Source organism: Quercus lobata, chromosome 6 (assembly GCF_001633185.2).
Source record: "Quercus lobata isolate SW786 chromosome 6, ValleyOak3.0 Primary Assembly, whole genome shotgun sequence".
Taxonomy (NCBI): domain Eukaryota; kingdom Viridiplantae; phylum Streptophyta; class Magnoliopsida; order Fagales; family Fagaceae; genus Quercus; species Quercus lobata.
In genome coordinates this window covers 53,872,612-53,896,182 of record NC_044909.1, presented here as the reverse complement: position 1 = coordinate 53,896,182, position 23,571 = coordinate 53,872,612, and the positions used below count along the sequence as shown (strand labels likewise).

Here is a 23,571-nt window from a genome sequence, read left to right as displayed (position 1 = left end):
TTTATATGAAATAGATTTCTCGTAGTCTTGTAGAACTTTTGTAATATAGAGCTGTAAGGACACAATTCCTTTGCGGCCCAATAATGATGTTGGGCTCGCATATGAAAGATCCCTCACAATATGATTTGTAGAGAGTGGGCTTGAAAAGCTAGCTGTTGGTCACGGGGCGATGCCCGGTCTTGGTTTTAGAGGAATTTGTGTAGAAAAAGGATTTGGACTTGAACATTTAAGCCCTACGACGTCGCATCCTATGGGATGGGTCTCCTCAGACTTGATCCGAGGACCATTAAGGTCTTACCCCGGTTACCCAACGATGAGTTTTTTCTGTGATCTCAGGTGTTGTTTAAGTGTTCTCACCCATCTAGTCTTTCTTTTTTGGAGGTGAGATGGGCGTCCCCTTCTAGGTTCACTTACTTTTTCTTTTATACTAGCTTGCGTTCGCTGTCCTTCGTCCACGTGTAGGGTCAGCCTTTACAAGATTGATACTTGTCCCATCAGTCTAATCCCAGAATTGTTGGGGATGGTTGATAAAACTGGAGAATACGGCTCTGTTAGGTGCAGAGTCTTATCTGGGAAGGGTAGTAAGGATAACTCTCCCAAGATATTTTGGATCCCCTTCCACATTTGTTCCTTTATCTCTTTTTTACCCTTCCCCTCAATGGAGCTTTGGGTCTGCCGAGGACGAAACTGTCCTCGGCTGCATCTCCGGACCATTACCTTTTTTGGCTTGGGCCTTTTGGACTTCTCACGAGCAAGTGGGCCTGGCCCATAAATTATTGGGCCCCACAAGAACTTTAACTGAAATGCTCTTAAACGTTTTGAGTATTTGACAAATTTCAGTTTATAGTACTTTAATGTTTTGAATTTATAAAATGAGTAATGAATTATATAAATTCTTCTTAAAAATTCCATGTTTCAATGTTCGTTTGGTCTTGTTGCAGGAAGTAATTAAAGCTTCAACAGTAGAGCTTTAGTAGGGGAGTATTTGCAATGTAGCGCTTTAAGTGAAAAACTCTTTAGTGTTTTGAGTATTAACAAATTATAGTGAATAGTGTTTTAATTTTGGATTTATAAAACAGGTGAATTGTAGATTTTTTTTTTATATAAAAAATTCAAATTTCAGCTTTAGCCTTAAAGTTCAATTTTAAGAACCCTCTAAAGCATTTTTAAGACAACTTTAACCATTTAAATAACTTTTCATTTGAACTTCTTCAAAAGCAAAATCCCTTCGCCTTTGAAGTTGTTTTCACTCAAAACTCTTAAGTGACTATTAGTGACTAAAAGAGAAATTTCTTGCAATTATTATAGAACAAAGAATGAAAATTTACATTCCGAGGAGATTAACATGCTTCAACAATTGCAAAACTACGTTTTGGTCAAGAAAGGCTTCCCAGAGCCTTTGCTTTCTCTCTCAGAATAAACTTTTGTGTCTTTCCAGTTGAAGTTTTTGGCAAATCCTCAAAAATGACAGTTCGAGGAGCCATATAATGTGGTAAATGATCCCTACAAAACTTGATTATTTCTTGGGAATCAACATCATATCCTTCCTTTAACTTCACAAAGGCACAAGGAGTTTGGCCCCAATGATTATCTGGCCTTGCAACCACTGCAGCCTCAAGAACTGCTGGATGACCAAACAAAACCGTTTCCACCTCAACTGTGCTTATGTTTTCCCCACCAGAAATTATTATATCCTTCGATCGGTCCTTTACTTCTATATAATTATCAGGATGTTTCACAGCTAAATCCCCACTTCGAAACCAGCCACCACTGAATGCTTCTTCGGTTGCTTTCAAATCTTTCAAGTATCCACTCATTACTGTGTTTCCTCTAAACATGATCTCCCCCATAGTTTTACCATCAGCTGGTACACTTGCCATTGTAACAGGATCTTTCACATCTACCTCCTCCAATCCAGGATGTTGCACTCCTTGTCGAGCTTTTAGTTTGTATCGTTTATCAAGAGGTAGAGAATCCCATTCAGGTTTCCATATGCAAGAAGTTCCAGGACCGTATGTTTCTGTTAGGCCATATAAGTGAGACACACCAAAACCCAATTCTTCCATTTTGGAAAGAATCTGTGGAGGCGGTGGTGAACCTCCTGTCATTACTTCCACCTTGTGAGGAAGCGGCTTTCGATCACTGATTGGTGAATTTACAATCATGTTTAGGACAGTTGGTGCCCCTCCCATGTTTGTGACATTATGCAGAGCAATGTTATCAAATATATCCTTTGGAGTAACTTTTCTGAGGCATATATTGGTGCCACCTTGAGCTGCCAATCCCCAAATGAGGCACCACCCATTGCAATGAAACATAGGCACAGTCCAAAGGTAAACCGGCATTGAGCCAATCCCATGTAGAAGAATTGTTGCCAGAGTATTGAGGTAGGCACCTCTGTGACTATACACCACTCCTTTTGGTCTAGATGTTGTGCCAGAAGTGTAATTTACACTAATAGGATCCCATTCGCTATTTGGTCGTCTTATCTCAAATCCGTTGTGCCCATTTGCCAGGAGACTCTCATATTCATAAGTTTCAGAAGTAATGTGGTGATCAGTGGGTAATGAGCCATCAGATTCAGCTATTACGACAAAGATTGGTGGCTTTTTTTCTGTCTTGGCAAGAAGCTTGAGTGCTCCATTAGCAATATCAAGTAACTGGTAGTCTACAAATATGATCTTGGCTTCTGAATGTCGTAGTAGGATTGACAACATCGCTGAATCATGGCGTGTATTAAGTGTACAGAGAAGAGCTCCTGCCATTGGAACTGCAAAATGAAGCTCATGCATTGCTGGGACATTAGGAGCCAGGATTGCAACCTGCATAAACAACTCTACAGATTCAACCATGAAGTGGGCAAGAATTTACTGTATCCTAGGGTGTTTCGATGGCAAAACTCCATTATTTTTTGCTATAAATTTTCTTAAATAGGCACGGAATCTCAGTGGCAAGCTAACATCAAGCAAGTGGATCAATTTGACAATCAACTTTCCATGAATTTCAAAATAGAGAAAGCAGATCAAGAAACTGAAGGAGTAAAATTATGACACGCTTATCAGTTATCACTAATAGTCTTAATCGTAGCTCTTTTTTATCCAATCATCAATTAATTAATTTTTATTTATTAAAAAAAAATCATTTCATTGCAAGAAAAATTCACAGCAAAGTAACCCTTCTCATTTTGGTAGGTAGAGCAAGTAATGCTAATAGACCAAATCAATTCATTTGCTTAGCCCAAAACGAAATCATTCTATACCAAAACAGATATGACATTGGAAAATCTTGAATTCCCAAACAAAAATGATAGATAAATTATAAATACTACAAATACCAAATAAAGATTTAGACATCTATTCAAGAAGGGTAAACTGTAAATTGACAAAAATTAAAAACAAAAAACCTATCCATGTTTATAAAACTACCCCCATGTTCTATAAAACTTCTCACTACCCCATCTACACAACCAAAACTACCCCATGTTTCTATAATAATAAAAAATTTAAAAAAAAAAAAAACTAAACATGTTCTTAAAAAAAAAAAATACCCAAGTTCCTTTTTTTTTTTAAATTATCTAAAAAAATGAGCCTTATTACATGCATGAACCGCGTGTGATGAAACTAATCTCTATATATCTCTATATATTAAGATAGTTTAGAAAGTTAGTTATGATTTCAAAAAATATCAAAAATACCCAAAATCTAATTAGATAATCCTTATTTTTAAAAAATAAAAATAAAAAGGGGTTAAAATTGTAATTCAACAAAATTCAAAAATTAAAATAAATAAATAAATAAATAACTACCGGGGAAACTTTTTTCTTAAAAATTATCATACTTTCTATTTAAATATATCTCATGCACGTTTGATGCATTTTTTCCTAAAAACTAACAAACACTAAACTAGCAATTTACTCCATTTCAAATCCTAAATTTTAGTTTCATAAAAATTCATTTATGTGTAACCTCACTAACAATAAATAAATTCAAATTGAAAAATTACATTAAACTCAAAATAAAAAAATAACCTTATCGCCGGTGTGAAGTGCGTGTGATGAGGTTAGTATTATTTTATTACATTGTATATAAAGATAAGAACCGGAATATTAGGTGAATTGTGAAATAGATTAGTAAAATAGATAAAGTGGTGTTTGGGAGGTAAAATAAGTGTTTTTTTTTTTTTTTTTTTGGCATTCACCAGATCTTAGTGCTTAATCTATGTCATCTTTTTCAAAGGAAATTAAATCCAATCACACAGCTCACTGATCAATACCAATATTATTATGTAGTTGAATTGAATTGAAGACCTCTTTAAGGGTTCAGGAAAGTTTTGCCATTCAGAAAGGATATAATCAAGGAAGCATAACATGTTACAGAACAATGATCAAAACCCAAAATCATATCAAATGAACCAACTCACCACATCTCCACGGGAAATTCCCAACTGGGTCAGAGCAGAAGCTAGATTCAGACACCGTTCATGCGTGTCCCCCCAAGTATACTTCACAGAACCATACACAACAGAGGTTGTGTCTCTGTAAGCCTTTGCTGCTCGCTCCAAGAAGCTTATGGGAGTCAAAGGAACGTAATTTGCTGAGCAACGAATCAGACCCTCCATTGATCTCCATGATTCTGGCTCAGAAAAGTGAGAGAATTTGCGAGAGCTTTGAGTGAAAGAAAATTGGAAGTGATTTAAGCTGCAAATGAAGCGAGTCAACGAGTTCTTGAAGAAGTGATTCATAGTGATGGAGAAACAGATGTAAACATGTGATGAGAGTGAGATATCAATGAGCATAAACAAGACTAGAGCTTTTTAAGGACTTATGTCATCAAATCTTGATATATTAAGAAAAAACAATCTGTGATATCATGTGGAGCAAGTCATGAGTCATGACTGCAGGAAAGTAGAGGATATGTTCAAAAAATTGAGATTGAGATCGGGTGGATGCAATAGCTGCATTTTTAAAAGGGTTTAAATTGACTTTTTAATCTAAACTCTTGGAATTTAAAATATATATATATATATATATATATTTTAACTTTCTACCCTTTGAATTTGAATTTTTTTTTTTTTTTTAATCTTGTTCACTTTTTCCTCTCACATCAAAATGATAATGCCAAGATTATTGCATTGGATTCAAATTTGAAAAAAAAAATGATAGGAGTGGGTTGCCTTGCCTCAGATTAGATTGGTTTTCATGGAAGACAGATATATTTTTTAAGTGAGAGGAAAAAGTTAACAAGATTAAATCAAAAGATAGAAAGTTAAAATATATTATTAAAAAAAAAGATTTTTTTTTTTAAATTTTTAGAAGACAAGATTAGTTTTGATTACAACCTTACTTTCTCCTTAAAATTGCTCAATTTAGTAGTGGTCCTAGTGGAGTTATAGATAAATAATTAAAATCGCTCAATTTACTTATATGTCTTCCTTGTAATTATTCTTTAAAAAAAAAAAAAAAAACTTTTTAACAATTTAGTGGGATATATATAGATGATAGCCAAGCTTTCTCCCTCTCGCTCGTGAAATTATTCAGTCTTCTCCCTCTCTGTTTATTCACAAATTCAATGTTATAAAACAATGAAAAGGAATAGATAATAAAAAAAAATTATATATATATATTAAAAAAAAAAGAGGTGATGCCCATAAGTCATTGTTAGCGGCGACGTCCAACCTTATTACTAGTTTGTATTGTAGGATGATGTGACATTTCCTCAGTGGTACAACAAGAAATTGGCTCTTGATTTATATGAAATACAATAACCTTTTTTTTTTTTTTTTTTTTTTTTTTTTTTTTTTGTTAAAAAACTTTCCTTAGCATTCACAGCAATGGTATTATATAGGTATAATGATATTTTTTTAGTTCACAATCACAAAAAATCATGATGCAGCAGTGGAGCTAAATCTAAAAGATTTAGCTCCTCAGCTACCATGCACATCTATCTTTAGATGTGCACTGTAGCTCAAAGGTAAAAAAAAAAATAAAAAAATTTATTGCACTTCTCTTTCCTTCTCTCATTAAATAACATTTCCTTTTCTCTCTCTCTCTCTCAGTCACTCTCACCGGCCAACTTCTCTTCTCTCTTCTTTCTTCCTCAATTTTTTTTTCTCTTTAGCTCGACGGCCAGCTCCCTCATCCCTTAGCTCGCCGGCCAGCTCCCTTATCGCCGATATGTTACGCCGACCTAACTCACCGACCCACCCCAAGCCCCATCGCCGACCCAGCTCGTCGATCTCCCCAAGCCCCATCGCCCAGTCCGTGCCTCTCTCTCTCAGCTCGCCGACCCACCCCAAGCCCCATTGCCTAGTCCGTGCCTCTCTCTTTGCTATGATTGAGTTTCTTTTTTTTTTTTTAATGTATTTTCATATGGGTTTGTTGGCTGTGGTGGTGGTGGATGATTTTGACAGTGGGTTTGTGATTTTGGTTGTGGTGGTGGAATGATGTTTGATTTTTTTTTTCTTCTGTGATTTGATGGTTGTGGTGGTAGCATGGTGGTTGTTGTGGCTATGGTTTGGTGGTACAGTGTTTGATTTTTTTTTTTTTTCCTATGGGTTTGATGGTTGTGGTGGTGGCGATGGTGGTTGTTGTGGCTATGGTTTGGTGGTACAGTATTTGATTTTTTTTTCCTGTGAATTTGGTGGCTGTGGTGGTGGATTGGTGACTATGATGGTGGTTTGATTTTTTATTTTGTTTGTGGGTTTGGTTGTGTCTGGTGGTGGTGGTAGTGGTGGTTGTGGGTGTGGTTATGGTTGTGGGTGTAGCTAATGGTAAAGGTGGTTGTGGTTGGTGTTGGGTTGTTTTTTTAGGTAGTGTGATATATTATTTTATTATAGGGATATATTATTTTATTGTGATGTTTATATTATTTTATTGTGTTGATAGCTAAAATAGATCCACTGTTGCATCAGGTGTGTAGGTATAATAGATAAAGTAACTTTTGGTGGAGTTAAAAAGCTAAATTTTTAGCTTCACTGCAGTGGATGCTCTTACCTATTCCATATATCACACTCACAGCCAGTGACTTTTGGACCCAGCTGGTACCGTTATTCAACGAAGACAATGATATACACATCATATTTTTAACAATAAATGAGTAATAGATTTTTATTAATTCTCATGAGCAGGGCAGTTGTTGCCTTAGGCAAGTAAGGCAACCACGAAGACCCTCAAAATGAGAAATGTCCCAAATTTTAAGAAATTAAGTTAGTTTTTTGGTTCTCAAAAATAAAATAAAATAAATTATATTTTTGAGAGAGTTTCAATTTATGGTGTTTACTCTTGATGATAATTCTTTATCTTATCATCAGATCAAGATACAAATCAGTTTTTGGTGTAGGCAAATATTGAACCCCAAATCTCTTACTAAAAAAAAAATTATTTCTGTAAAAATGAATAAATCATATCTCCTACTAGAACCAAAAATGAAAAAACTAGGAAACAAAAATGACAAAGAAAAAAAAAATGGGGAAAGAAGTCCCAATTTAGGAGTAATAAATTATACCCATAATATAATTTTTTTTAAGGAAGATTAATTTTCTCTTAACCCAGAAGCTGAAATCAATCAATCAATCAATCAATCAATCTCTCTCTCTTAACAAGAGAGAATAAAACATAAAAATCCCCCACCAAAAAAAAAAAGTGCTCAAACCTCATTCTTTTTTAGTAGAAATTTTATTTTATTATTATTTTTTTTTATCTTTCTTTGTATTTGCTTTAACTGAATTTTATTTAGTAGTCGTGCATTGATTTCGTTAGTTTATTGCTTCCTTTAGGTCCTTTTGAGAATTTGAGATATTTTCCTAAGTTTGTTTGCTGCAGAGTTTATATTGTTTTTATTTGTTTTTTTAATACTGATGAGTGATGTGTCTAGTCTGCCTTCGGTCTTCCTATCTATGGAAGATGGGTACCCAAAAAAAGAAAAAAAATTAATGGTCATATTTGTTTATTTACCTATTTGGATTTTTTATCTTCTTAAACTTTGGGCCCCCAGCTTGAAGTCTTAGGTCCAACTCCTCCACAGACCACACATTTCATCATATTAAAAAATATTTTTTGGGGTTCAAGCAAAATCCTTTGTCCTTTTAATTTTTTGAAAAATAAATTAAGTTATGTGAAAAATGAAAAATGAAATTGTGGGGCCCAAGTGATTTATGGGCCAGGCCCATCTACCCGTGGGGAATCCAGAGGTCCAAGCCGAGGAGGGCTATGGCCCAAACCCGATAAAATAAAGTACACGAAATCCTTGGGATACATCCAAGGACAGTTCGGTCCTCGGCAGAACCTAAAGTCCCACCGAAGAGAAGGGCAAAAACGGTATAGGACTAAATTTGAGAGAAAAATCTAAAATATCCGGGGAAAACTGCCCTTACTGCCATTCAATGCTCTGCACCTGACAGACCCGCATTCTTTGGCTTTTACAACCACCCCCAACGACTTTGAGTATGGACTGATGGGACAAGTATTAATCTTGGAAGGTTTAACCCTACACGTGGACGAAGGACAGTGGACACGGGCTAGTATAAAAGGAAAAGTGAGTAATCTATAAGGGTGGCTGGAAAAAATGGCCAAAAACCAGAACCTCCCAGCCCCCCTCCAGGAGAAAGACTCCAGGGGTGAAGAAAACTCAACCATGCATGAACACCACGAAAAACCCACCGCCTGGTGACCAAGGCCTAGCCTTTCAAACCCACGCTCTACAAATGATATTGTATGGGCCTCTTTACGTACGAGCCCAACACCGATATGGTTCGTCACGAATCGAGTCCTTACAATTGGCGCCGTCTGTGGGAAGGCTTGTGTGTTGGTATAGACGGTAGGTTGAGAGAGTTCCTTTGCCATTTTTAACAACTGGTTATACAGTTTTAGTGTAAAGCTCCGCTAAGGTCTATGATTCTTGACTAGGGGCTACGTTTATTAGCGTCAATCGCTTAGATAACTCTAGGGGCTTGGCTGAGGAGCTACCTCCCCTAAAGCCAGGGTCCCACGCAAAGAGAAAACTAGGTTTTGGATAGAACCAAGGCATTGCGTGGTCCTCGGACTCAAGCCTATGGGGAAACCAACTACTTGGATGTGGAAAACTAGGTTTTGGACAAAATCAAGGCATTGCATGGTCCTCGGACTCAAACCTATGGGGAAACCAACTACTTGGATATGGAAAACTAGGTTTTGGACAGAACCAAGGCATTGCATGGTCCTCGGACTCAAGCCTATGGGGAAACCAACTACTTGGATGTGGAAAACTAAGTTGTGGACAGAATTAAGGCATTGCATGGTCCTCGGACTCAAGCCTATGGGGAAACCAACTACTTGGATATGGAAAACTAAGTTTTGGACAGAACCAAGGCATTGCATGGTCCTCGGACTCAAGCCTATGGGGAAACCAACTACTTGGATGTGGAAAACTAGGTTTTGGACAGAACCAAGGCATTACATGGTCCTCGGACTCAAGCCTATGAGGAAACCAACTACTTGGATGTGGAAAACTAGGTTTTGGACAGAACCAAGGCATTGCATGGTCCTCGGACTCAAGCCTATGGGGAAACCAACTACTTGGATGTGGAAAACTAGGTTTTGGACAGAACCAAGGCATTGCATAGTCCTCGGACTCAAGCCTATGGAGAAACCAACTACTTGGATGTGGAAAACTAAGTTTTGGACAGAACCAAGGCATTGCATGGTCCTCGGACTCAAGCCTATGGGGAAACCAACTACTTGGATGAGAAAAAGTTTGGGTTTCGTAAGATTGGCTACTTGATAAAAATGCTAAGCTACTTAATCCTCGGCTTAAATACCGTAAAAGGTTAAGGCCAACAAAAGCGTAAGGAAGGTGGTGGAACGCTCCAGTATTCAGTAGCCTAAGGGGGCTGTTCATTTGGCGGGTGATATGTCTTCAGATGGTTATCTCTTACCCGGCATCAAACCTTCGGTTCTCACCTCGGCTAGTTTGGGGTAAGTATTATTTTTCACGGGTCGGCCTTGTTGTGCCAAGCAATTCTATTAAAGTTATGGTGATATCTTTTTCTTAGCGAATACTTCGGCCATGGTTGTTATTGATTCAAATGCTATATTATTGTGCCGAACAGCACTTGCAAATTCGTAAAGACGCCTTTTTCTTTGATAAGGGGGTAGGACCCCATGTATTGTGCTCTAAGATTGGCGGTATTGTGCCCGGCCGACTCATTAAGCTCATTATAATGCCTTCTCTTTTCCTATCTCATAAGAGTTTCAGCTTTGAATATTATTTGTTTAAGTCAGAATTATTAAGTCGGATTATTTTTGTAAGTACAGAGCAGGGTAGTATTTAACTGAATTATGTGTCTACGCATTGTGTCATTATTTCGGAAATAAAGAGATAGAACATGCGAAGTAAAGTAATAGCCATTTTTATTAATATGAAGATGTATTACAACGTACAAAAAGGGGCTTAAACAAGCCTATACAAAAGATAAACTGTCAAAACAATAAAAAAAACAAAAAAACAAAACCTCAACAATACAGATAAGTAAACAACCAGATGTCTTGTTAAATTCGTCTCCGAAGTCCTTCCAAACTTTGCTTCAGTAGCGCCTATATTGAGAAAGGGACCTTCTGTAGAAGAAGATGGAAGAAATGGAGGAAGAAGATGGAGGAGATGAATGAAGAAGATGGAGGACATGAGTAAGGAAGGAGGAGAAGAAGAGAGAAGAGATGAAAAGAAAGAAAAAGGAGTAAAAGAGGGAGAAGGGAAAGCACCAGGATGGATCTGGTGCTGGGAAGACTAAGAAAGGGAGGCAGAAGGAGGCGCCAGTGAACGAAGAGAGGAAGAAGCAGGGGCACTTAGTCCCTGCCTCGGTCCTGACTCCTAACCCACTAGAGCCATATTAGGTATGCTCATAAGAGAGCGGTGGGTAGTGATAATGGGTGTTCTCGACTCAGTCACGCCGAAAGTTTGATGTGATGAGCCCCTGCTTCGGATTTTGGCTGAAAGGAAGGTGAGACAAATCTTAAGTCTCCGCCATCCTTGCCCTGACCGAGCCATTTCGAGCTTTATTAGAACATGATGCTTTGAGGAGGGGTATGTTTCCTTTATCACTCGCTATGGTGAACGTATTATGACTTAGTGTATAACTACAGGGTTAAGTAAACGCTAAGGGAGCTTAAGAGTTTCAGATCTCAGAAAAATAAAAGGGTCTCTGTACAAAAGCGATAGCCTCCTATTTGTTTTCTTATAGGAAGGGCGAAACGGAAGGTATTAAATTCATTCAGGTTTCCAAAAAGAATCTGAAAACAAAGATGTGTCCGTTCCACTTCCCCACCTCATCAGATGAACCGTCAAATGTAAATGAGTCTCGTAAAGGGAAGTTATTAAAAGCGCATTTTGAATAATCAAACGACGAGAACGCGTCAGGAGTAAAATCAGCGTCAGGAGTAAAATCAAAAAACGCTTCGTGGATCAGTACATTTCTTGAACAGATGCAAAACCGCCAGTATTAATGAAATGTCGAATTAAAGGAGTCATAATAAAGGCTTGGCATTACCAAAACCCCCTTTCCAACCGAGAGGTTGGACAGCCGGGTTTTGAGGGGCTATTGTGGGGCCCAAGTGATTTATGGGCCAGGTCCATCTGCCCGTGGGGAATCCAGAGGTCCAAGCCAAGGAGGGCTATGGCCCAAGCCCGATAAGATAAAGCACACGAAATCCTTGGGATACATCTAAGGACAGTTCGGTCCTCGGCAGAACCTAAAGTCCCACTGAAGAGAATGGCAAAAACGGTATAGGACTAAGTTTGAGAGAAAAATCTAAAATATCCGGGGAAAGCTGCCCTTACTGCCATTCAATACTCTGCACCTGACAGAGCCGCATTCTTTGGCTTTTACAACCACCCCCAACTACTTTGAGTATGGACTGATGAGACAAGTATCAATCTTGGAAGGTTTAACCTTACGCGTGGACGAAAGACAGTGGACACGAGCTAGTATAAAAGGAAAAGTGAGTAATCTATAAGGGTGGCTGGGAAAAATGGCCAAAAACCAGAACCTCCCAGCCCCCCTCCAGGAGAAAGACTCCAGGGGTGAAGAAAACTCAACCATACATGAACACCACGAAAAACTCACCGCCTGGTGACCAAGGCCTAGCCTTTCAAACCCACGCTCTACAAATGATATTGTATGGGCCTCTTTACGTACGAGCCCAACACCGATACGGTTCGTCACGAATCAAGTCCTTACAGAAATAAATATATAATTAAATAAATAAATTTATAGTTATATAATAGATTGATAAAATACCTGTTACAATTGATTTTGCAACCAAAAAATAAAATAAAATCATATCTATGATCGATAATATCACAATAAAAATTAAGTGGATTAACAATATTATCTATTAAAAAATATGTTAAAGGAAATTGAATGCAAAATTTTAATAATTTATTTTGCATCTAAAAAAACAAGAAGAATATATTTTAAATAAAAAAATTATTTAAGTAATATTTAAATATATAAAATATCTCATTTTAATTTTTCCCTTAAGTCCCGAAATGCCAAAAGCTGCCCTGCTCATAAGGATAACTACAATAGAGACATTCTAAGGATAAGGTACAGCTATATGTTCTGTACTAATTATCTGCTAGGACCAGTGGACCATTGAATAAGAAGTCTAATTATTGAATATTTAGGTCTGATTAATGTATATTTTTAGAGCACGTATTAACCATCTATTTTAAGAAATTTTTTATGAAAAAGCTAACTAAATATCATTTTTTTTATTTTCTTATAAAAAATTTCTTAAAATTATTTACTAATATATGTCTTAAATAAACACAACAATAAAAGCTTTATTAAAATTGTTGCTACTCTACTGATTGGAGAAAATACACCTTGTTGCAGGTATATGTTTCTCTCCTCTCACAGCTGGTGGGACCTAATAGCTTGTTAGAGAGAGGAAGCATACACCTGTAACAGGGTGTACTTCCTCCTACTAATTGAGGATCTATGTGATAAAGTACAACTATGGCCAGGGTGTACTTCCAAATATCTGTTGGTTGTATTAACTACTTTCTAGTTATATTTGTAGATGAACTTGTGTTTTGTTGTACTTGACGTTTATTACTGTTAAACGTTTTAACTATTTATTTCAATCATTGGACTTGATCAGGAAAACTCACAAAATAGTCAATTAACCTTTTTCGTTTAGTAACTTGGCTTTTAAATTGGCCTACATGTTAAAAAGGTCAATTAATTTATCATCTACCTACTGTTTTAAAGGGAGGGGTAAATTGCCTTTCATGTTAGGAGCTATGCTCTGTTTGATTCTTAGTCCAAAAATAGAGTGTTTTTTAAGCCAGTCAAAACTTTTTTTTCTCATATCACTTCATTTCTTAATTAAGTAATTTTTTAATTAAAATAATCTTCTACTAAACCAAGTTTAAAATTTCTCACCACTTCAACTTAAAGCAATAGGTCTATAGCCATGCCCCAATGAGTCATTATACAAACATTTTAAATATATTGTTATAGTTTTGACACTTTTATATTGAGTTAATCTCACAATTTATTTTGAATACATTGATTAATTTCTTGAATTATAGATAAATACATTGATTAATCTCTTCAATTAATTTTTATTTAATATGAATTGATTATCTTTATTTATTTATTTATTTATTTTTATTAATACAAACTAATTTTTTTAGATTAATTTTGTTTTCAATCATAACCTTCCCCCCTAAACTAAAATCTTGCTAGGGCCACAAGACAAGAAAACTTACCAACTTGTGAAAGGGACGAAACATACACATGTAACACGGCGTACTTCCTCCTAATTGAGGATCTATGTGATAAAGTACAGCTATGACCAATGTGCTCTGTATTAATTGATTGCTAGGGCCACCGGATAAGAAGAGAAGGCCTAAAACGGTGTACTTCAATAGTCCATTAGTAAAATCACTTAAGTTTTGTCTTCTTCGTAAGTGGAAAATGGAAATGACATCGGACCTACTCCAAGTATTTTTAAAAGATTGATTGATTGTTACAGTCACTCTGTAGGCCTCGACCACAAACTCGCGGCTGAAAGACCAACACACACTCAAAAGTGAGAATGCAACAGTGGCTTTAATTTGAGAAAAAGCCAATCCCCTATAAGGAACAGAATATAAATACCAATTAATGAAAAGATATTTAAGTCATTAGAACTAGTTGATATTTTTTGGTGTTTTGTACAAAAATATTCATTATTCAAATTTTCATATCCCAACTATTGAATTATCAAAAAAAAAAAAAAAAAGCCACGCAACCCATGGTCATAACATTGATCAACCCCACCGAACAAGGATTTCTTAGGTAAGCCAAACCTCACGAATTGCAATTCAACACAATCATCGAACAATGACATCTTAACTGATCACATTGACAAATAACAAGATTATAAGAATCCCAAAGAAGAACAAAATGGTGGGAAAGAGAGGGCCTCGATGGAAAGTCTAGTCACTAGTGAGTAGCTGGTTCCATTTGTTGCAAGCATGATGTTAGATTTTGGACTTAAAAACACTTATCATTTGATGAGATCCCTATTTCTTAGCTGGACTGTTCAATCAATCAGTTTAGTTTGATTAAATTGATGTCCATTAGGTTTAGAGAGGATAAACTTAATTACTAGTTAATTTTTTCTTCTTAAAATAAATGATTTTATTGAAAAGAGATAAATTAAAGTACCTTACCAATGTTACCATATCCATTATCCACTCTCAACTTTGAAGAGTAGACGTGGAGAGAGAGAGATGAGAAAATGGGCCGGATCCAGTTACAAAAAAGGGGCCCAAATAGTGGAATCAAAGCATAGATAGTAAACAATAAATCTATTCTAATCTTTTTTTTTTTGAGAGTCAAAATCTATTCTAATCTGAACAGCATATATCATTTTGTTTTATTAATGTTATATATGAGTTAGGCAGGCCCATTCATTATGACCGTCCAAAATTTTGGAGTATTCACTGCCGGCTGTGAGGCACGGACAAGTGTACTGTATCCGATGTCACGTCTTTTCCTCGTGATTTAATCACAACGTCTTTTGAAAAAAACAAATTTATATATATATATATATATATTACAATTTTATTTTTTTTACAACATTTGAGATGACATATTGAATTCATGACCCACTTTCATTTGGAAATTATCACCAATATTACCTTTATTGTTTTTCTAAAAAAAAAAACTTTAATTGAATTTATCTCTGTATGTATTCTAGGGTTGCGAACAAATTAACGATTGAAAATTGTCCATATAGGTGTGAACATAGTACAATATGAAATAAACTCTAAATAATTTAAAATTGTAACATATTTCTATCTTTACTTTCAAAGACGGTAATATATTAAACTATTTGAAGTAACAAATTAAACAAGGATGTTTGGAAGGATAGCAAATTAAATTGTTAGTCCATATTAAACTACAAATGCAAATGTTGTTTTACTTAAATGGACTGAGATTTAATTTGTTGATATCGATTGAGGATTTAATATGGGTTAAATGATTAATTTGTTATTTTGAAACTACATCGTTTAATTTGTTACACTCCTAAACTATATTCATTAGGATGATTCCAAGATATTAGCTATTAAAGTTGAATAAAGACCTCATGAACCACATTAGATGCTTCCAAAATGTTAGCTATGAAAGTTGAATAAAGACCTCATGAATCACATTAGATGATTCCAAGATGTTTCAATACCTTTACTCCTAGCCCATTAGTAGCAAATTGGTCTATCTAGACTTTAATAGGTAACATTGTTGGTCTTGTTGAGTCTTTTACTAGTTGTTTTTTTTTTTTTTTTTTTGGTCAAGAGAATTTGTAACAACTTTGCACATCCCACGGTGTCACAGGGTCAAATTTTTCTTTCAAATTTACTGCCTGTGATGGCACTAAGCCCACTGACTTAGTCTCAGCCAACACACCACACACACGCACTGTAGGAACGCTATGAACAGAATTATCAAGAGAATGCACACACACACAGCACACACAGTATTTACAGGGCACCAACCCCAACCTTCATTACTCAATATCAAGTACAAAGGAAGCCTGAGAATCCACACGAATTTCTCAAAGTAAAACAATACACTCTCTGCTGTTGACAACCCCAACAGCCTAGGATAATATACAGAATAAACTGCCATGGCAGTTACTACCAAGTAACTGCCCCTTTTCCTGGACTTGCTGCCACATGTAGTCTGACTTAGGACACCTTCACTGCTGCCATCTGGGTTTGCCTTACACGTTTCCAGCCTTTGCACTGCATGTCTGAAGCACCCACAATGCTAGGAAACGTTGGTAACTGCCACCAACTGCTGTTGCACACACAGCACATGCCAGTCCAATACTCAGCATCTCATCATGGGTCTTCTGCCCATGTTCCAGCAGCCCACACGTGATGCCCATCACGTTTTAGAAGCCTTGGCCCTCTACCCAAGCCTTTCCTATCAGCATCACAGCCCACATATCATGTCCATCAGCAGCACACTAAGTAACTGCCATCAGCCCACTCAGTAACTGCCATCAGCCCACTCACATCAGTCCATACATTCAGCCAGCACCAACCAGCCCAATGTCTTGCACAGCATATCATCAACACCAACAGACCAGCACTGCCTTGCACACAAGCCACCAAGCCCACATACGAAGCAACCAATAACCAAGCCATCATGCCATGCACTACCACGTAGGGTCAGCACCACCTGCTGCTGCCCATCATCAACAAACCGTTGATGCCCACCATGGCCTTCCTCTGCTATGACCTTGGGGTATCATGTGGAGCAAGATGCCTCCACATGCTGCCCCTCATCATGCTCATCAAACTGATCCCAGCAGGGGGACTAGGCTTGTCCCCCTCAAAAAGCACTTAGGAGCTTCATTAGATAGGCATGAGGAGCCATTGGTGTCTTGAGAAAATATTGAGCCATGTGACTGGCCTAATGTTGTCCAAGCACTCCACTTCCTCATGCCATCATCAGCAACCTGCAAAGATCCTAACAAACCACCCCACCAGAAGAAGCCGACGTCTTCATCGGGAGGGTATCCTCAAATGCCTTCACCTCTTTCTCAAACTGCCACAATGTTGATGCCTTCTCCCAACTTGCCTCTGATTCAGCCACCCCTTTCCACTTCACTAAGTAATAGGTTATCATATTCCCTCCCTTTCGATAACCTGTCACCTTCTTATCAAGGATTCTGTCCACTTCTTTGTCAAATTGAATCATGACAGTAGGCGGGGCACGCCTTGCCTCATTCCTGGCAGGCTCTGCTGCATCACCATGATAAGGCTTCAAGAAGCTAACATGGATTGTTGGGTGAATCTGCAACCTTTCTGGCAGCTTTAACTTGTAAGCCACAGCACCAACTCTTTTTACTATTTCAAATGGACCATTATATTTCGGGATTAAACCTCTGTGAAATTGCTCATTTCGAAATTTCCTCCAAATCTGTGGTGTCAATTTCAACAGCACTTTGTCCCCCACTTGGAACTCAAGAGATCTTCTTCCTTTATCAGCATACTTCTTCATTCTTCTTTGTGCTTTCAATAAGATGTCTTGTGCCTCCTGCATCAGCTCTTGCTTGTTTACAGCAAATCTGTATGCTGCATGACATCTACCCCCTGATCGCTGCTTAGCAATTTCGTGAGGTGTGAGAGGTTGCTGCCCCATAGCCGACTCAAAGGGACTCATCCCTGTTGATGAAGACTTGTGCAGATTATAAGCAAACTGTGCAGAATCCAACAAGTCTAGCTAATTCCTCTGGCTGGCAGTCACATAATGCCTCAAATAATCCTCCAACACAGCATTAATCCTTTCTGTTTGCCCATCTGTTTGTGGGTGATTTGCAGTAGAAAACTTCAATTCTGAACCCATCAAACCAAACAGAACAGTCCAAAATCGACCAGTAAACCTAGAGTCTCGATCACTTACAATATCTTCAGGTAACCCAAAGTATTTCACCACATTCTTATAGAACAAATCAGCAGCCACCTCTGCTGTACATGTACTTGGTGCAGCCATAAAAACAGCATACTTTGAGAATTTATCAACCACCACAAACACTGAACCCATCCCCTTAGCTTTTGGCAAACCAGTAATAAAATCCATTGAAATTGAAACCCATGGACTTTTTGGTATGGGAAGAGGTTGTAGCAAACCTGCTTCCTTTTGAGTTAAACCTTTGTCTTGTTGACAAACTAGACAAGTTTTCACATACAACTCAATATCTAACTCCATTTTAGGCCAAAAATAAGAACGGGACAATAAGGCATACATCCTATCCTTACCCGGATGTCCTGCCCACTGTGGATCATGAGTTTCTTTCAGCAACTCCCTTCGGATCTTTCCACTTGGTACAAACAGCTTGCCACCCTTGGCATATAGCAACCCATCTTCCAGCCAATAACGCCTTACAAGGCCTGCAGTCACATCCTGCACCAGCTTTTGATAGGTAGCATCAAGCTTAACACTCTCCCTGATCCTATCCACAAAATCTGACTCCACTCTAGTCAAGGCAGCCACATACTCTTGCACTTGTTTACGACTAAGTGCATCAGCTACTTCATTGTGCTTGCCTGGTTTGTACTCCCACACAAAATCATATTCTTGCAGTAACTCTTGCCACCTAGCTTGCTTTGGTGACAACTTCTTTTGTGTGTTAAAGAAGGTATTAGCCACATTGTCTGTTTTCACCACAAACTTTGGTCCTAGCAGATACACACGCCATGCCAACAGACAATGGATCACTGCAATCATCTCCTTTTCATAGGCCGAACACTTCTGTTCTGCCTCATTTAACTTCCTGCTCTCGTATGCAACAGGATGCTTTTCTTGCACTAGAACACCACCAATTGCTTTGTCAGAAGCATCAGTATGGACTTCAAAGGGTAACCCAAAGTCTGGCAGACGCAGCACAGGTTCACTAGATACAGCAACCTTCAACTTGTCAAACGCTTCTTGACATGCATTTGTCCACACCCATTTCTTGTCCTTCTTCAGCAAATCTGTGAGAGGAGCAACCTTCTTGGAATATCCTTGAATGAACTTTCTATAGTAATTAGCCAAACCAAGGAAAGATCTCAATTCCGTCACTTTGCTTGGTGAAGGCCAATCAAGGATAGCTTGCACCTTCCCCTCATCCATCATCACCATGCCTTTGCTGATTCTATGCCCCAGAAACATAATCTCTTGCTGGGCAAACTCACACTTCTCTTTCTTAACAAACAACTGATGTTCCCTCAATTTGGATAGCACCTTCCTAAGGTGTTCCAAGTGATCCTCCAAGGATTCACTATAAATCACTATGTCATCCAAATAAACCACAACAAAGCGATCCACATACTCATAAAAGACATCATTCATCAAATTACAAAATGTAGTAGGGGCATTCGTTAAACCAAAAGGCATAACTAAAAACTCATAAGAACCATACCGGGTCACACAAGTAGTCTTAGGCTCATCCCCTTCGGCAATCCTCACTTGCCAATATCCTGATCTCAAGTCCAGCTTTGTGAAGTACACAGCTTTGCTCAATCTGTCAAAGAGGTCTTGAATCAAAGGAACTGGATACTTATTCTTCACAGTCACTTTGTTCAAGGCTCTATAATCCACACAAATCCGCAATGAGCCATCATGCTTCTTCTGCAACAGCACAGGGGCACCATAAGGAGCCTTGGAGGGCTGAATGTAGCCTGCATCAAGCAGTTCTGTCAACTACTTCCTCATTTCAGCCAACTCCATTGGGGACATTCTGTAAGGAGCCTTCGAAGGAGGCTTTGATCCAGGAACCAATTCGATTCTATGATCAACAGCACGCCTTAGTGGAAGGGTCTTAGGTAGTTCTGGGGGCATCACATCGACAAACTCCCCCAACAATCCAGCCACAGCATTTGGAACTTCAACATACTTGTCCTGCTTCATCTCAATCAATGCAGCCAAGTAAGTCATCTCACCCTTCTTCAGCCCATGCTCAACTTGCATGGCTGAAACCATAGGTCATTTCCCCTTGCTAGTCTTGCTATTTCCTACCCCACGCCTCACAGGAACATAGCATGGCTGCTTCTCATCAAGGATCAACAAAACTCCAATGAAAGGCAGCAAGGCAGCCTTTGCAGCCACTAAAAATTCGTCACCCAGAATAACGTCAAAGTCATCCAATTCCATGACTAGGAAATTCACCTTTCCTGTCCACTCGCCCACCTTAAACTTCACTCCATAAGCAATTCCCAACACAGGTTTTGCTTCTAAGTTTACAACCTTGATCTTACTTGGGCTCTTGCTCACTTTAAGACCAAGTCTTTGGACCATTTGATCAGCAACAAAGTTGTGGGTAGCACTAGAATAAAGCATACCCTCAGCCCCATTCTCGTTCATCTCCACTTGAACATAAGACAAACCCCTAGAATTACCTCCTGCACTCAATGCATTCAGTAATTGCAAAGGGTTCATTCTGCTTGGAACTTCTTCATCGGACAGCCCACTACCATCTTCAGCAACTATGGCATTAAGCTTCTCACGCTTTGGACAGTCTCTTGCACGATGAGGGCCATTGCAAATGAAGCAACCAGCATTAAGCTTAGGCTGTTCTTTGCTTGGTTGAGAGGTAGAACTCTCCCCCTTGTTCTTGTTACCCCACGTTTTCTTTTGCTTATCTTTCTTCTTGCCATCCTTCTTCTGCTTGTCTTTGCCTTTATCCTTGGACTTTCGTTTCTCCTCATCCCCACTAGGCTTGCTAAACTTATAGTCCACTAAGGCATCTGCAGTAGACATAGCAGTAGGCAGATCACGCACTGCCTGCCTCTTTAATTCCATCTGTGCCCAAGGCTGCAAGCCAGAAATGAAATTGAACAGTTTGTCCTCCTCAGACATGTTCTTGATATCCAGCATTAAAGAACTGAACGTCTTGACATACTTTCTCACTGTACCAGTCTGTCTCAATTTCTTCAAAGCATCTCTTACAACCCAGGCAGTGTTGGTAGGCAAGAATTGATCTTCAATTCCTTCTTTAAGGCTTCCCACGAGTCAATTTTCCCTCTACCAGCATCTGCATCATCTTCCACACGGGTTCTCCACCATAACTTGGCATCCCCTGAAAGATACATACTAGTAATTGTAACCATCTATTGGCTAGGCACCCTGGCAGCCTTGAAGTATTGCTCCATATCCCACAGGAAATTCTCCAAATCCTTGGCATTCCTAGCACCATTAAAGGGCTTTGGTTCAGGGACCTTTACTTTGGTGGCCACTCCCCCCTCCCTAGGCAGGCCACTCATTGCTCTCTTCAACAGAGCAATTTCTGCTTCAAGTTCACGTTGAGTCTCTCTTGCTGCCTGGTTCTGGGCGTCCATTGCAGCAGCCAACTCTTCAACACAATTCAACACCAATTCTCTCTGTTCTGCAAGATCATTCCTCACTACAGCGGTTTCTGCAGAGACAGCCCCCAGCCTGTCACACACAGAGAGTTGTTCCCCATCCGCAGGAACTCCCAGTATGTTCTCCACAACTGTCAACCTTGGCTTCATGTCTGAAGACATTGCAACTTGGGACAAACCTGGCTCTGATACCAATTGTCACAGGGTCAAATTTTTCTTTCAAATTTACTGCCTGTGATGGCACTAAGCCCACTGACTTAGTCTCAGCCAACACACCACACACACGCACTGTAAGAACGCTATGAACAGAATTATCAAGAGAATGCACACACACACAGTACACACAGTATTTACAGGGCACCAACCCCAACCTTCATTACTCAATATCAAGTACAAAGGAAGCCTGAGAATCCACACGAATTTCTCAAAGCAAAACAATACACTCTCTGCTGTTGACAACCCCAACAGCCTAGGATAATATACAGAATAAACTGCCATGGCAGTTACTACCAAGTAACTGCCCATTTTCCTGGACTTGCTGCCACATGTAGTCTGACTTAGGACACCTTCACTGCTGCCATCTGGGTCTGCCTTACACGTTTCCAGCCTTTGCACTGCATGTCTAAAGCACCCACAATGCTAGGAAACGTTGGTAACTGCCACCAACTACTGCTGCACACACAGCACATGCCAGCCCAATACTCAGCATCTCATCATGGGTCTTCTGCCCATGTTCCAGCAGCCCACACGTGATGCCCATCACGTTTTAGAAGCCTTGGCCCTCTACCCAAGCCTTTCCTATCAGCATCACAGCCCACATATCATGTCCATCAGCAGCACACTAAGTAACTGCCATCAGCCCACTCACATCAGTCCATACATTCAGCCAGCACCAACCAGCCCAATGTCTTGCACAACATATCATCAACATCAGCAGCCCAGCACTGCCTTGCACACAAGCCACCAAGCCCACATACGAAGCAACCAATAATCAAGCCATCATGCCATGCACTACCACGTAAGGTCAGCACCACCTGCTGCTGCCCATTATCAACAAACCGTTGCTGCCCACCATGGCCCTCCTCTGCCATGGCCTTGGGGCATCATGTGGAGCAAGGTGCCTCCACATGCTGCCCCTCATCATGCTCATCAAACTGATCCCAGCAGGGGGACTGGGCTTGTCCCCCTCAAAGAGCACTTAGGAGCTTCATTAGATAGGCATGAGGAGCCATTGGTGTCTTGAGAAAACATTGAGCCATGTGACTGGCCTGATGTTGTCCAAGCACTCCACTTCCTCATGCCATCATCAGCAACCTACAAAGCTCCTAACACACGGCTAAGTTGGCTTTAGTTTCTTTACAAGCTTTATGTTTAAATAATAGTAGACTATCATCTACCTTGCAGATGGCATGTAAGGTGGATTTCCTTTCTTTAATTATCTAGTTTCATCTATGAAATATCATAGCTTATCAACAAAAAAAGGACCTCATGAATCACATGAGGTCTCAAAATCACTAGACTAACTCGTTTGAATTTTTTTTGGGTAACTTTTCATCCTTTATCATAGGAGAGAGTTTTTTTTATGGTGTGGAGTTTATTTGTGTAATTTATTTAATATTTGTAGTATTTTTGTTATTTTCTGCAATGCTAAACACAAGAAAATGTGATTTTTTAATATTTGTTTTCAAAGTAACAAAGGTTTTTTTTTTTCTTTTTTTGAAGTCAAAGCAATAGGATTGGGGGATGGAAGAAAGTGACTTATTAGTTTTCCAACTTGAATGGTGATAGCGTTTTGGGAGAACAACAAGAAATTAAAGTGTTTTTTTTTTTTTTTTTTTTTTTTTTGGGTGGTGGTGTTGGTGGTGGTTTAAGCAAAATTTATAAAATGGTCTATTTTTAATTTAATTATTTAATTTGGTGCTATTTTGAAGTTCATAGGGAATATAGCATTTTCTTTGAAATTGTATTTTAGAAATGCAATTTCAACAATTAAAAATATTATTTTCAAAACATAATTTTAAAAAGAAAAATTAAATCCCCAAATAATTTCAAAACAGTATAAATATAAATAATAATTATTAAATTTATGTATTTTCGTTTTCTTTATTTTATTGGTGATAAAGTTGATACTAAAAACCCCTACTTTCAGCTCACACTGTCCTTGAAAAGAGTCCCGTGGGGTGGGCCTCGA

General features: G+C 38.6%; 1 protein-coding gene across 1 annotated transcript; it reads right to left on the bottom strand.

Annotated features, from left to right (window-relative positions):
• Positions 1-1,278: 1,278 nt before the first annotated feature.
• On the bottom strand, positions 1,279-4,952 carry LOC115950838 (probable acyl-activating enzyme 2). Its single transcript, XM_031068095.1, has 2 exons — positions 4,420-4,952; positions 1,279-2,822 (listed from the first exon to the last, which is right to left on the bottom strand). The coding sequence occupies exons 1-2, from the start codon at positions 4,792-4,794 to the stop codon at positions 1,377-1,379; spliced, it is 1,821 nt and encodes a 606-aa protein (XP_030923955.1). The 5' UTR covers positions 4,795-4,952; the 3' UTR covers positions 1,279-1,376.
• Between the last annotated feature and the right edge of the window lie 18,619 nt (positions 4,953-23,571).